The sequence below is a fragment of the Opisthocomus hoazin genome, chromosome 1, assembly GCF_030867145.1.
Source record: "Opisthocomus hoazin isolate bOpiHoa1 chromosome 1, bOpiHoa1.hap1, whole genome shotgun sequence".
NCBI lineage: Eukaryota > Metazoa > Chordata > Aves > Opisthocomiformes > Opisthocomidae > Opisthocomus > Opisthocomus hoazin.
In genome coordinates this window covers 26,217,949-26,233,601 of record NC_134414.1, presented here as the reverse complement: position 1 = coordinate 26,233,601, position 15,653 = coordinate 26,217,949, and the positions used below count along the sequence as shown (strand labels likewise).

General features: G+C 44.3%; 1 protein-coding gene across 1 annotated transcript in view; it reads left to right on the top strand.

The window, feature by feature from the left end:
- Window positions 1-12,949: 12,949 nt before the first annotated feature.
- USP12 (ubiquitin specific peptidase 12) overlaps window positions 12,950-15,653 on the top strand; it is a 44,112-nt gene continuing 41,408 nt past the window's right edge. Inside the window, exon 1 of the mRNA XM_075419767.1 lies at window positions 12,950-13,160. Coding sequence (XP_075275882.1) covers window positions 13,113-13,160 — 48 coding nt within the window. The 5' untranslated portion in view covers window positions 12,950-13,112. The remainder of the gene's footprint in view (window positions 13,161-15,653) is intronic.

Genomic DNA, 15,653 nt, shown 5'->3' with positions numbered 1-15,653 from the left:
GTCCGATCCAGAAGTCCATCCTATCTGCCAACATTTGATACGGAGTTTCCTTAATCTGTGGCCTACTGAGCACCTAAAGGCAGCAGAGCCTGTGGATGTTGTTCACAAAGGGATTTCTTAACAATGTCTGTCTCCAGCAGATAAAGGTGCACAAGTTGTAGGGTGAGTTCTGCTCTGGAAACCAGAGCTGGCAGCCAAGCATATGTGGGGGAGATTTGCAGCTCTACATTCCAGACTGCAGGTGCTTCACTTACTGCCCTGCCTCATCCCCTCAGAAACGCAGCCTAGACTGCTTTTCTTTGATCAAACTGCAGTTGCAAGATCCAGATTCCACTTTCTCCTAGGCCGTGCAGCAAACACTGCACCTGGTCCTGCTTCAGAAATGCCACGTCCTCAAGAGTGGGGTGAACATAAGTGGCAACGCCCAGCTTAACGTGAAGATCTAAAACCCCATGAAGGTCCCGTGGCTGGTGCTCCACCCATTAATGTACTCTGGAAATCTTATTACACCATGGTGGACTGAGTTTCCCTCCTACTCTCTCTGGCTTGGAGGTAGAGCAAGACAGGGAAAACAGCTTCAATGGGAGCCAGTTCAAAAGTTGCTGGGGAAAGGAACTTGAAAGGGAGGGCTCATTAGAAGTCCGAGGAGTGGGGACTAGATAAACATCACTTTGTTTTTCAGAGTGGAAAGTACTATGCTAAAAAAAACACATTTCCAGTCCCCAAGCTCCCATAGTCAGGATTCTGGTATCTTCTTTGGGAGAGCCTCGTTTTGTTTCTGACACTTCTCTGCTGCATCTGTCTGGACAATAGCTCTCTCTAAAGAATAAATGCGCTATGATGATTCTGCACACGGGGTTGTCAGGAATCCTTCACTGAAATTTTAATGCACAGTGGGATCTGGCTCGCTTCTACACTCAGAGGACCAAATGATACACACGGAGATCTCGAGTGTGACATTCCATTTCTGTTAGGTTATTCAGCAGGGATGTGGAAGGAATTTAAATTAATGAGAGTTTGTAAAGGGCTTTGAGGTGAAAAATGAAAAACATTTCCCTGAAGTAGGGTGTACGTCTCCTATGTCTCACGTAATACATTCATTACATGAAAAAAAAGATAGCTGATTATGACTCAAGCAAAATTTTAATAAATAACTGAGAATAGGTGTTAGATAAAGAGGACTGAAATCTGCAGTTCCTCTTGTGATAATGGTCCAAAACCAAGAGTCTAAATTGAAAATCAAGACTGTGAAGTTAATTGGTTAGCCCGTGGTAGGCACGTGTCCACAGAAGCGCAGCACCTTCCCTGCGTTTCTGATCAAAAAGTTACCGAGCAAAGTCATCTGTGTCACCTCTTAAGTTGACCCCGTTGTTCCATTGTCCACTCCAAAAGGATTGTGTTATGTCATCTCAGAGTCCTGCTTCTGTCCCCTTTGATGGTCTTTTTAGCTCCCCAATGATTCTAGCTCTTGGTCTTTTTAGTTCCCTGATGATTCTAGCTCTAACAACCTTTTTATTTCTGCTAGTCAGTTCAACTCCTCATTCACAAAACCCATTCTGTAACCACAAGCCTGAGCCTAGTTTCATAGGTGTTACAATCAATAAAACTTGTGTCTAAGCAACCAGTCACCTCCCAAAATGAGTGTACAGACAAACTCCTTGAACAGTCTCACTGTGGAATCGCACAAGTGCCAGTACAGGTGGCCGTACTGACTGCATTGCCAGTGAGGCATTTCATGGAGAGAGGAATGGGAAATAATGACAGCGTGCCGTTGAGAGAAATAAAAAGGCAAAAACTGTATAGACCAAGAATTGTGATGGGGCACGTCACACATGGGTCAAAGTTTTCCTTACACTAATGTTAGTTACACATTAATTGCTAATTCAGAATGTCACTAGATGCAGGCAGATTGATATTGAAGCCAAACAAATGGCCCTTCTTCCATCGTTACCTCAACTGCCACATAAAATCTGAAATACTGACAAGTTCTGTCATTCAGCTGTATATTTGAATAACATGGCATTCTACTTGTATATGTACGTCAGTGAACACTGCGTTCATTACTGACCATACAGTAATCATCAGGAACTTGCAAAGAAGCTGTTGTTTAACTGCGACCACCTTCTCACAGGTACCAAATAATATAATCCATTTATCAAACTTCAGATTTATCCAACTTCATTTCGAAAGCAATTAATGCCCTTTTCCTGCCTTACTAACCGAGTGGCTTCTCAGGAAGCTGGTTTCATTAACCAGCAATGTTTTCTCAAACTTCCTGTAAGTGTTACTACTTTTCTGAGGTCACCTGTCTCTGTGTAACCTCTCCTGAGTCCAATCCATCTAGCCAGGAACAAGCAGCTCCTCATATTGTCAGCATCAACTTTGCTGTATATTTAGTTCTTTTGATTAAAGGTGATCAGCCACTCGTTGGCTGACACAGGTGGTAATTACAGATACTTTTTGTTCCTCTGTCATGGAGGAATTGAGCTGCTGCCAGCAGTAAATCTGCATAATGTGGGCATTTTCTTTTGATAATGTATTGAATACAAGGATAGAATATATATATAAAAAATATATTTTTTTAAAACACTGATCTTTCACAATCCTCCTTAAGCCCTTTGCTAGTCCTCTTGGGAGGTATTAACTACAGTTTAAAAAAGTAACTGACTTAATGTTTAGGAACATACTGCTATTTTCTGTTCATTTGTTTATGTTTGATCTTAGGTGTACTTCTAATTGGAAAAACAACAATGCTTGCCCTTCTTTTGTAACTATTCACACAGAAGAATGACAGCCCCTTTGCACCTTTGTTTTATTAAGCTAAATAATGCAGGCTCTTGGAGCCTCCAGGCACATAGCAGGCTCCCATTCCCACACATCTCTCTTGAGTATCAGTGATCAGATTTGTATGCAACAGTCCCAGTTAGCTTACTTACCGTGCACTGACTATTTCTGAGATATTTCCTGTTATTACTGAAGATGACCACAGTCCACAAAACATAAAGTTCCTGGGGTTGAATTTTTTTCTCCTGGCTGTAAATGTTTCAGTGCTTGTCCTTAGCCTGCTAGACGGGAACTAGGAGGTGATTTTTTAATCTCACACCGATGCAACGGCAGGGCTCTCAGTGATTTTGGTGTCACAAAATCAGTTCTTGTGTATTGATGACTTTGTTCAGGCAAAACTTTCAATGTCTTCAAAGAATTTTTGTCTGTAAGGAATAAACAGGACAGAATTGGCCTTCAATCACTTTGAAATAGATAGGCCAAACCAAAACAAATACCCTCTAGGAGAAAACTGCAGACTGGCAAGGGCCAGACTTAGCTGACCTTTTCCTTATCTGATTTCTAGCATGTGACTATTTTATTCACTATAAAGTATAACTTTAACAGAAACTCAATCTATGCCAATTGGTTTTTCAAGACAAGCTTAACTTTGGAGGGCAAAGAGATTTAGCTTTCAGCAGATCTGAATATGAGGTTTGCTGCTGAAATGTAATACCTGATGTAAAGTATCATCCTATAAGAACAGTTTATTATAATGGCACACTGAGTTTGAACTGATGAGATCTCACTGAAACTGTATTACAAAACAGTTTTTTTGGTGCTAATTCTCAGGTGAGTTTGCAGATGATACCTAATTGTTGGGAGCAGTCAAATCACTGGAGGGCAGGGCTGCTATTAAGAGGGACTGAGACAGGCTAGAGAAATGGGCTGACAGAAACCTTGAAGTTCAGGACAGCCAAATGCAGAGTCCTGCACTTGGGTTGGAACAGCCCCATGCAACAGGACAGGCTGAGGGCTGGCTGTGTGGAAAGGGGCTTTGCTGAAAAGGATCTGAGGTTCCTGGTGGATGACCGCAGTATGCCTGTGCTGCGGAGTCAGCTACATCCAGGACTGTGCTAGCAAGAGGTTAGCCAGCAGGGCAAGGGATCCTTCCTCTCCGTTTCGCGCTTGTGAGAGCACATCTGGAGTATGGATCCTGCTCTGGGCTCCCCGGGACACAAGAAACATTGGCATGCTAGAGCAAGCCCAGTAGAGGGCCACCAAGATGGTCATGGGGCTGAAGCTCAGGAACATGTGAGAAGAAGCTGAAATAGCTGGATTTTCTAAACTGCCAGAGAAGAAGGAAATCTTATATCTCTCTTCTGCTGTCTCATTGGAGGGTGGAGAGAAGATGGAGACAGACACCTTTCGGGTGCACAGTAGAAGGAGAAGAGGCAATGGACAGAAGTTAGAACATGGGAAATTTCTGACTCAAGATAATGAAAACGTTTTTAATGTAAAGGTGGTCAAAAACTCAACTAGGTCGCTTAGAGAGATGGTGGAATTTACATCCTTGGAGCTTTTGAAACTCAACATGGCCCTGAGCAACCTGATCTAGCTGGACCTGCTTTGAGCAGAGGATTGGACTAAAGACCTCCATGGGTGCCAGAGATTGTTCTGAGCCTGTGATTCCAACTTCTCAACATCAGGTGCTGTAGTTTAAAAGGGCAACATGCCTGATGGATGCAACAGTGCAAAGTAAAAATGTGGGTGGAATCATTCTCTATTCTATAAATACTCTATGGCACTATATTAGCATATTGATATCTGAGGTAGCCAGCTGTATTTCTCATTAATTGCTCTAATCAGAGCCATTAACATAATTGGTTTTAATTGCTTACAAAATGGCAAAGAACCTTTGCTGGAAGGAAATGACTATATAAAATATTGCTAGTTTTATTTCAAGTAAAAGAATGTTTTCTACTTTGTGTTATCTGAATTTCAGTAAGTATAAATTTATTTTCAAAATATGCCAAATTAAATTTTGGGTTTATTGTATAAATACATAAAGACAAAGTAGAATGTTTATGGTTTTAATAGTGCTACAAAATGCTCTTTTTAACAATACATGAAGTAACCAGAGTTATTGCAAACTCAAGTACAGAGCAGATTGTAACAATCTTTCAGTAAACATTATTGTTTTACTCAAGTTCTGCATATCTTCTGGATGCTAAAAGAAAATCCTATCCTGCATTCATAGCCTCTTGAAAGAAAGAGAAAGAAGAATCAAGTACAGAAACTACAACAGTAAAAAGCACACTGCTGTCTGCATTAAAGCACTTAACACGTGATTATAACTCCAGTTATATATTCTCTTCTAGGTGCTTTAGCAGAGTTTGAATTTGTGGTCAGAAAACGTCAGCCTTCACTGAGTGATTTGCTTTTTGCAGGCCAGCCTCCTTTCCAAAATGGGAAATGGTCAGTAGCTTCTGCAGTCTTAAATGATGAACCTGAGACAGACCCCATGACATCACAAGGTATAGAGGCTTTAAAATAGCTGTAATTTTAAAAAATACATGCGCTTTTATTTTCACCGTATTGAACATTTTCAATCCTGCCATCACATTTTTCAGTTTTGTAGCTTATTGAGCCATAAACTTGTTATAATAAACAAAAGGTGAATTTCTCAAGTAGTCCTCATCGTCTGAAATATCAAATATCACAAGGCTTGTGATAAAATAATGAGAGCTGGCTACGCTCTGACAACCCCTGTCAATGAGACAACAGCTGCTCTGAACAAACACTACAGCCAGAAAAGAACAAATTAATGGTCAGTCCAGGAGAAGTGAAATGGGGAATTAACAAAGGATAAACTTGACCAAGCTATGACCAACCAAGGATAAACTAGACCAACCTTCCAGTATGCTTAATAGGAACAATAGAACATATTTATGGAGCAAGGTTATTGTTAAGGATCGATTCATTAATATTTGTGAAATGCTGTGGAGTCCTTCGTGGGATATGCAAAATAGTAATGTGAGCTAATTAGCATATGTGCCGCAGCTTATCCAAGGGAGAGAGGCAGTGCAGGGGAAGGGGCAAAACAGCGAAAAACAAATGCAGGGCAAATGGCAAGAAGAAGTGCTGCAGGGGAAGAAGAGGAAATGAGATCGCAGGGGAAATGGAAGGAGGAAATGAGGCCACGCGGGACAAAGAGGTGATGCCTGGGTTAGTGCGGTATAAAGACACAGGGCACAGATCCATATGAAATTGGGCATTATTAGTTCTGCTGCTCATGCAGTAACTTGTGGTTAGTTGTTTGTTTTGTGTTGTTGGGTTTGGGGTTTTTTTTCCCTTTTTTTAAAGAAAAAACTAAGTAGAACCAGAGAAAAACAAATATAACCAGATGGGAGTATTTAACTGACCATCTGCAAGTACAGAGGGGAACTGTGGGTTTTCCAGGGTATAAATCTTCCAAAAGGAGAAATCAAAATCATTCTACTTCTGTATTGCTGACAAAGAGAGCATTGTCTGAGAACTGATTGCAACGTGCACTTGAACAGTAGCTTTAGATCAGCGGAAGCACAAAATACTACCAACTGTGACATATGTTTCAATTAAAACAAAAATAATTAACCACTCATTAGTGTCATGAAAAACAGGCTATTAACAGCAAATGCTCTTTAGCAATTTTATTATCTCCACAAAGCTGTTTCCCGTATTTTTTCTACCTCTTATTGATAATTTTTTCCACTGCGTAGCTATCTGCATGCTGTTTTACATATTCCTCCTCAGCTTCCTTTATATCTTGGTACTGTCAAGAACTGATTAGTGGGGGAGACTGTAATGATACAAAGACTCTTCACCTGGAGGCTGCTTGTTGTCACATTCTGCGTCACTGTTGTTATTACACGACAGCTAATCTTGCTTTTGGAGAACTGCTGTGAAGATCACAAAAATACTATCTTGCTGACTGTAGTGGGAAGCTTTGCTTGGTATTCTGGTAGAGAACACAGACTGAAGAAGCATCTTGTACTTCTCACCTCTAGTAATGGATTTTCCAAGTTAGTGTTAGAGCAGTGTCACTGACTCCTGAGGTTTTCATACTAAGGAGAAGCTGGAGTTACTGAGACAATGGTTTCCCTAGTGCCTGTGTCAAGAATCAAAGCCATTAATTTTTAAAGAAAAGTCTCCGTTGTTGAAAGTATTTCATTACGATATTAAACAACCTTATTTCTAAATATACTTGTGGCCCTATTTCTCCAAAAGATTCTGTTCAGAACAACGTCAAAAAGCACACAGTTATTGTTTTCATGCCTAATTCACGTGCTTTCGTATTGAGATCACGAAGACCCAACCTATGCACATTTCTGTTGCAGGATACAATGACATCTTTCAAAAGAGTAACCATTTTATAAATGGTTTCTTTTTCTAAGAACTGTAACTTAGAATTCCACCTGCTTATAGGAGTCTAAAGACTCAAACAGTGATAACGGTTTAGAAATCTACTGTTATTTTCAACACAGCTAAATTCTTATATTTTACATCTCTCTTAACTGATGTGTATTTTAAATGCTGTTGGTAGAAATTTGTATTCAGTTTAGTAGCACAAAATTTTAAATTTTCTCTTTCAATTCTTTAGATGCTGGTAATCCTTTGTGTAATAATAAGTTAATTGTTTGCCAGCTATATATATATATATATGCCAAGACGCCCAGTATCAGTTGAGCTGTGAAAATGAAAGTATCAAAATATTCCCATGTGTGAACCCTGCAAGAAGCAAATACTACCCTCTGCTTAAAAAAAAAACAAACACAAACCAACAAAATCCAACACCCTTACTGAGGAAAGCTTTGGTCTTCCAAAATGAGCGTAAGGGGAAAATCATCAAGAGCAAATTTTACCCTGTGAGATAACTCTCACCTAATTTATTCTGTTTACAGCTTTGGTCTAATAATGATTATTTCTTACACCTCTGTAAAATATTCTGAGATTCATTGATGAAAAGTGCTAAGGAATAAAATTATATTTATCTATTGTACAATTACAGTATAATTTTTATAGTTTGTATAGTTTTCTGTGATCATTTATTAGTGCCTTGCTTATGATTACAACTAAGACTGAATTTATTCTTTTGAACCAATTAATAAAATGTATCACTCATTTAACTACTTGCTCAGATCCTCCCATATCCAGTTAGTCTACCATCACCCTGCTGTCATGGCTCCCAGAAAGCATGTACAACTGTTATGAAAATAGTTGTATTTTCTGAAAATGTACCATCAACATAATTTACAAAGATCAGTTTACTAATATAGATGTTTAACAACTTCACTTTCCAAATATATTTCTGGTTGGTCTCTTCTGTTCTGCAGAAGGATCCAATTTCACTCACAGAATGTGTTAAGTTCCAGTTCTGCATAATTTGATGCAGCTTCAGGTTTTCTTGGAATTATGAAATACAAGTTGGGGAAAATTTCTTTTATTTCCTTCTCTCTGTTACCTCAAGGCACAAATCCTGCAACACCTGTTGCCCACAAAGCAAGGTGCATTTCCATAGCAAGGCCAGTTAATATATGGTGAGAATGGTGGATGACCTTCAGTGGGTACGTGTCAATCACAATACAGATGGTGAATTCAGATGGTTTTCTTGCAAGGACCAAAATCCCTCACTATTATGTCTGGATCCCAATTTAAGAGTTTCCAAAACAAGAAAAGAGCTATATATACACAAAGCAACCTGTTCTGACCTCAGATCTGACTCTGCTATGAGCAGAAGGTTGGACTAGAGACCTCCAGAGGTCCTTCCCAACGTGAATTATCCTACGGCCCTATTATGCTACAATCTTGCAGTCGTACTGTATACTAGTCCAATAACAGATGCGATACGTCTGCATTCAGGTACTGCAGCAAGAGTCTGACCAGTTGGTGGTTTGACTGGTTGGCAGAGCGGGTAAATAGATTCCTGGGATCAATTCTATTGTCAGGTAACATTAGTAAAAACCTGACATGCCCCAGACTCAGCAAAACCATCTGTAGTCACAGATAGATGATACCGGCACAAACACACCTGTACCATGCCTACTCTTCAATTCCTAAAGCCAACCTACCCACACACGCCAGAGTAAGCTGGGCTCCTGCCAAACCACAAGATTATGAAACAAGGAGAGGCACAGGATGAGCAGTGGCAGCTTGCACTTGTTATATTTTCTCTTTGCTCCTCTGTGCCTGTCGGTGCCCCTGTAGATTTGGAGTAGAAGATCTTCAGAAGACAGAATGGGGTTTTCACTTATGTTTCATGTAGTGACCAAAGAGGCGAAGGGCTCTGGCCTCTCACTTGTGTTTCTAAGTGTTATGGTAATTCAAATACTATGTAATAGCAACAACTACATGCTCTGAGAGACTTTCAGGGCACGGATCGAATTCTATCTGTTCAGCTAGTGTACTTCTGTGAGAAAAGCATCTATTCTTTAACTGAAGCCTTTAGGAGATACTGGATGTGCCATTTCCCTTGGCAGCATATTCCAACCATTAATGTCTTCCACTGTTAAAAATGTGCATAATTTCTAATTCGAGTTTGTTTGATTTCAGCTTATAGTTACTTTTTCTTGTTACGCCTCTCACTACGCAAGATTAAAGATCACTGTGACCACCTTCCAGTCTTTTTTTGATAAGCCAAACAGATTGTGCTCTTTAAGTCTCTCCACGCAAAGAACTTTCTCCAGCCTCAAGTAATTTCTCAGCATTCTTTTGACAACAAGGACACCGGAGGCTAGCACAGTATTACTACAAAAATCTCCCCAGTGCCATATGTAGCAGGAAAATAACGTCTCTTCCTACTTGCCACCTCTCTGGTTATATAGTCAAGGAATCCACTATTTGCTTATACGGTAGCATTAGACTGGAAATTAATTTTTGCTGGCTGAGCCACTGCCAACTCTTCATTTCTTTTCAGTCACTGCTCTCCACAACACAGCCTCTCATCTCTGCAGACATGACTTGGTCACTGTGTTTTTAAGTAATTCTACTTGTGCCTATATTAAAGCACACTGCATTTGAATGGGATGAATTCACCAAACAATACAGATCTTATGATAACCCCAGCCTTAATTTAATTTCCATTTAGTCACTCTTTTTCTCTTCACAGCACATCAGTTTTGCTTTCTCATTGCTGAAAATACTAAGCCATTTATTTCGTTTTCTCAGTGTTAGGATCCTTGTGCTCTCCTGCCAGCTTTCCTGAGCAACTTTACCCTTGGAAGCTGCTGTTCAGCAGATCCCATCTACCAGTTTCTTGAATAAACTGGTCTGTTCCCCTGAAGCCAGGCTCTGTAGCCTACTGCTCTCCTTCCTCAGCCCCTCCAGAGTCATGAACTCCACTCTCAGTCACTCCAGCCCAGGCTCTGATAACCAAGCCACCGATTACCACGTCTCCCAGTTCTTCCTTGTTAGTGAAAAGCAGATCCAGCCGTGAATCACCCCCAGCTGGCCAAGCCAGTATGAAGAAGTTATCCCTGATGCCTTTCAGAAATCTCCTTGACTGCTTGCATTCTGATGTGTGGTGCTTGTCACAGATGTCGAGCAGGCTGAAAATCCCCCCAAACCCAGGGTCTGTGATCAAGAGACTTCTTTGTTCCTAGCTGAAGTTCTCGTCAGCAGGTTGGCAGGCCAGTTGGCAAAGATGCTCTTGTCGCGTTTTGTCGGGTGGATCTTGTCTCTCCGCAGTGATACAAGATACGACTGATACCTCATCTCAGATGGGGTCAGTTACCATACTGATCTCTATGCACTGCTACAGTGACTCTGGAACTGCTTTCAAAGCTCCGTCTCCTCAAGCGTACACAAACACATGCACAATCCTGGTCTACCCACCCTATTTTTCTTTAGCTGGTCAAACACCTGGAATACTTAATTTGCAAATAATTCCAGTCACCCCAAGGGGCTTAATGATGACAGTTAAGTGATAATTCCCAATTCTCTTATTCATTTCCTCATGCTTTAATGGTCAATGGTATAGAAAGTGTTTCTGTATTTCCCCTCATTCTATGCGGCATCAGTTCAGTTTGCTCATAACAGAGCACCTCAACTTACACGGCATTTTAAAAAAACAGTCAGTCTCTATGGTACTAATTTAGCATCTTCCCAGCTGCTCTGCTTAGTCTCCAACCATGATTAGCCCACACCTGTCAGATGTAGGCCAGCACAGCCATACATCCCCCACTCTTTTTGAAATGTGGTCCACAATTTCTAAATTTTCCCTTGGAACTACAGACAGAAAGAGCACTTCAGATCAAGTACATTTTGCCTTCTTTCTCTAATTTGTGGGTAGGAAGGAACTTCAAGGCAATCCCTGATTTTCCGTTTGAGTGTCTTTCAAGATTCCTGCAGTTCTCTATGCCCTGTACGGTTCCACTTGATGCCACATATAATTGGTTCCAAACTGAATTATCTCCCAGATAATCTTACAAGCTTCTGCAACAGTGCAATTGCTTCTTGTGTTTTTGCTTCAGGGACACAGCATGTTGTCATATTTTCCTCGTGTCATTTTTTGAAGGCTTCGTCCACTCTGGATCCTGCAGGAGTATCTCTTGTAGCATGTCTGATTAATGCTGCAAGGAATCGTATTGCAGACATATCTTGCAGCGTTGTATTTCAGTAGATGAACTGCTGGAGGTTTGAAAGGTTTGGAGGTTTGACAGGTTTGGAGGTTTGACACTTCCAGCTGGACAAATATCTGTTCTTACTTTTTTTGCACATAAATGGCCAATCCACTTCTTTTGTTTCTATTCTTTCTCATTCTCCTGATGCTGTCCTCCCCCATGGTTTCTGTGGCAACAGTTTCTGAGTGTAGTCATCCAAGAGGCATTCATTTTCTTAAATACTATACTTTTGAAATACACACTTCTAGACCACAGATATTATATAAAAGAATTACTTGAGGATGTTGCAGTTAGCAATAGAGTTCAGTTATAAGACTTTCTGAAGTCGTATTCTTTACGTTTCAGCTGAACTAAAATTTACTATTTCCATTAATTTAGTTGCTAAAGCATGTTTACTTCTGAAGATCATAGAAAAGATAATGATTTAATGTTACAGATATTAAAGTATCTTTTTTTTACAGTGAAAGGATGTATTCATGATCAGGGCCTTATGTGTATAGACATTATTTTTAATAACAACGCATCTTGACCTGCTAGATGTTTCCCATATACGAAAAAAAGACAGGGCAGGACGTATCTTAGGTAGCTTTATGCTTCTTTAATGCGGGTATCGACATCTTGAACGAGTCATCCAGATTTCTGTTACAGCCTTGCAGACGAACAGGCACATCTAGATGATTCATCTCATTCCCAAGCAGACACCTCACGCAGTTGATGCGACTACTCTACAGGCCAGCTTTATCTTCGAAGATTTCCGAAGACAGGGGCATGCAAATCCCAGACTCATAGAAACCACACAGTCAGTCACCTAGAGAGGAAGCAGAAAAAGGAGAGAAGAGAGGAATTACTTCTCCACACGCTGTGCTCCTGGGAGGGACCTGGGGGAAGTGGCTTTGACAAGGCAGCTGCTGTTCAGATGTCAGAAGTCACTTTGCAGTTAGCTTGGCCTTAGAGCAATTAAGTAGATAGGAGGCAAAAGTTTTCTTAGTTCTGTTTTGTAATTTGCTTTTACCGTTTGTCTGTGAGTTACAGCTACTGACTGCCCTCATCTCCGCAGGCCGCAAGGGAACTCATTCCCTGGAACTGCCTCAGCACTCCCCTTATGGAAACATCCACTAACGCCCCCTCGCCCAGCGCCCGCCCGCTAGATTTCAGCTCCGGGGCCACACAAGGGAGGACAGAGAAAGGCAAAGGCCGAGCGCAGCGAGACGAAACCCTCGCGGCCACCGCCATGCTGGGCCGCGACGGCCCGCCTGAGGAGGGCGAGCCCCCACCCCGCCCGCTCCGTGCCCGCGCATGGCTGTTGGGGGGGCGGAGCCAGGCCCGGAGAGGAGCTGGCCGGTGGGCGGGGCGCGGGAGCGGGGCGGCGCCGAGGCGGAGGGGCGGGAGGGGGAGCCCGGCCGCTGACCCGGCGGCGCTAGGGCCCGGCGGGAGGCGGGGCCGGGCCGCGCGCGGGGGAGAGGGGGAGCGAGGCTGTGTGGCGCCGGCTGCGAGGCGCGCGCCCGGCGGTCGGGGCCGTCGGAGCTGCGGGCGCCCCGCGGCGGGCGCGGGCGGGGGCGGCGAGGGCTGCCCCCGTCGCCGGCCTTCCCTGCGCTTGGCTTCCCGTGGCTTGGCTTCCCCTCCTCCTCCCGCCCGGCCCGGCTCCGCTCGGCTCGGCGCGGCGGCTGGGCGGAAGATGGCGCTGGGCGGATGGAAATCCTAATGACAGTCTCCAAAATCGCCTCCATCTGTACCATGGTGAGCGAGGGGCCGGGGCCGGGCGGCGGCTCCCCGGGCGGGGACGCGGGGCGGCGGACGGGGCTGGGGGGGGGCGGCCGGGCGGTCGGTGGGTGGGGCGGTGGCGGCGGCGGGGGCGGGAAGGCGCCCCCGGCCCGGGAGCGGGAGCGCTGCCGTGGGCGGGGATCGGAAGCGCAGCGGGGTTAATCGGCTTGGGGAGGCTCAGCCTTGACGGGGCCGCGGGACCGGGGCGGGCGGGGGTGAGGTGCGTGGGGTCTGAGCGCGGCGTGCCCGCGGCCGGGGGCAGAGCTCTCGGGCACCCGGGACCGCGGGTTCGGGGCCGCTGCCTGTCGGTGCGTGCTGCGGAGGGCACGGTCTGTGGCAGCGCCCGCCTTCCCCCGGGTCCCTCGGCCATCGCCCCGGCCTTCCCGGCGCCTCGCTGCCCCTCGGAGCCGTGTCCGCGCCCCGCGCCCGGGCCTGTGCACTCGGACGTGCTCGCATCGGCCCGGGTCGCGACAGGAGGCCGCTGCCGGCGTTTGCGGCTCCATTGCCCGCTGTCTCCGCAGAGCCACGGGCAGGTGCGCTGACGGGACGGGGCTCTGCGGGGGCGCGGAGCTGGGTGGGCTTGCTGGTGGAGCAGGGCTGGGTTTAAGGAGGGGAATGACCCTCAGTCAGCAGAGGTTGCTGTGTGGAATCGTAGAATCATGAAGGTTGGAAAAGACCGCTAGGGTCATGAAGTCCAGTGTCAGCCCAGCACCACCATGCCTGCTAAACTGTGTCCCGAAGCGCCACCTCTACACGTTTTTTGAACCCCTCCAGGGATGGGGACTCCACCACTTCCCTGGGCAGCCTGTTCCAATGGTTCACCACTCTTTCAGTAAAGAATTTTTTCCTAATATCCAATCTAACGCTCCCCTGACGCAACTTGAGGCCATTGCCTCTCGTCCTACCGCTAGTTACCTGGGAGAAGAGACCAACACCCATCTCACTACAACCTCTTGTCAGGTAGCTGTAGAGAGAGAAAAATTCCCCCTCAGCCTCTTCTGCTCCAGTTCCTTCAGTTGCTGCTCATCAGACTTGTTCTCCAGACCCCTCACCAGCCTTGTTGCCCTTCTCTGGACATGCTCCAGCACCTCAATGTCCTTCGTGTAGTGAGGGACCCAAAAGTGAACACAGTACTCCAGGTGCGGCCTCACCAGTGCCGAGTACAGGGGCACCATCACCTCCCTGCTCCTGCTGGCCACACTATTCCTGATACAAGGCAGGATGCTGCTGGCCTTCTTGGCCACCTGGGCACACTGCTGGCTCATCTTCAGCCGACTGTCGACCAGCATCCCAAGGTCCTTCTCTGTTGGGCAGCTTTCCAGCCACTCTTGCCCAGTCCTGTAGTGTTGCATGGGGTTGTTGTGACCCAAGTGCAGGACCCGGCACTTTGCCTTGTTGAACCTTGTTGAACCTCCTTCTTGTCATGGAAGAGGTGTGTGGATGGTTCATAGCTGAAGATCTTGCATATGTGCTCTTTTCTACCCATTCCATGGCCAAAAGAGAGTTCTTCTTCCCAAATCTGTTTCTGTGGGGGAAGGGAAAAGATGGTTAAGGGGAGAAGTGCACTCTGTCATCTTGTTCGTTAATTTGCTGAACTGGGATTATGATGTCTCATAACGTCAGACAGTGGGAAATGCTTACTTTTTGTATTATTGGAAACTGATTTATGGTTTTCATATATCTTGCTGCAAAGAGGCTCTAACAGCTCAAACAGACATTTCAGAGGCAGCCCATGAGAATTTTGAATGAATGTTGATAAGACTGTGGGGAGAGATTGCTCAGGTCACTGTTGATCACCTGGAGTAATGTTTTTTTGTGATATGGGAGATCACATCTTTTTGTTTGGACTTGCAGAGTCTGACTTCTTGAATTCATGAGCTCAATACCAACACCTTCATATGGCCAAATGTTGTCGCACATATACCGTGTACTTCAGGAGTTCTTGTTCTGCAAAGTAGTTAGATTTTAGGTGAGGCTGTTGAGGAGTCAGTGTGATTGATCCTTCAGCTAGGACGATCTCGTTTTATTGCAGTTCTGGCTAACATCTTGTTACCCACAGTTGACCACTAGCCTTTGTGTCAACATAAGTTCAGTGCTGGCCTCTTGATTTAGGTGCAGTATTTCTGCTTCTGGACAGCATGGAAGTTGTAGGTCTGGACTGGCCAAGCAGCCAGTTTAAGATTATTCTGTATGTATGTTTATTAGAAATCACATGTCATTGACATGAGGTCAATCCTGAAACAATTTTTTCAACTAAAAATCTTCTCATGATTAATTAAAATGTCTGTATCCATGAAGCTGAAATTCTGATGGCAATTAGGTATCATCTGTCCAGTCACAATTGTGTGCACTGAGGTGGATAAACTCCAGACATGGGATTTTTCCTTTGCCTTTCTGGTGCATGAGCTTTAATAGTACCGTGAGATAGGACAGCTAGCATAGGATACATGCTGTAAAAGTTTTTGCAAC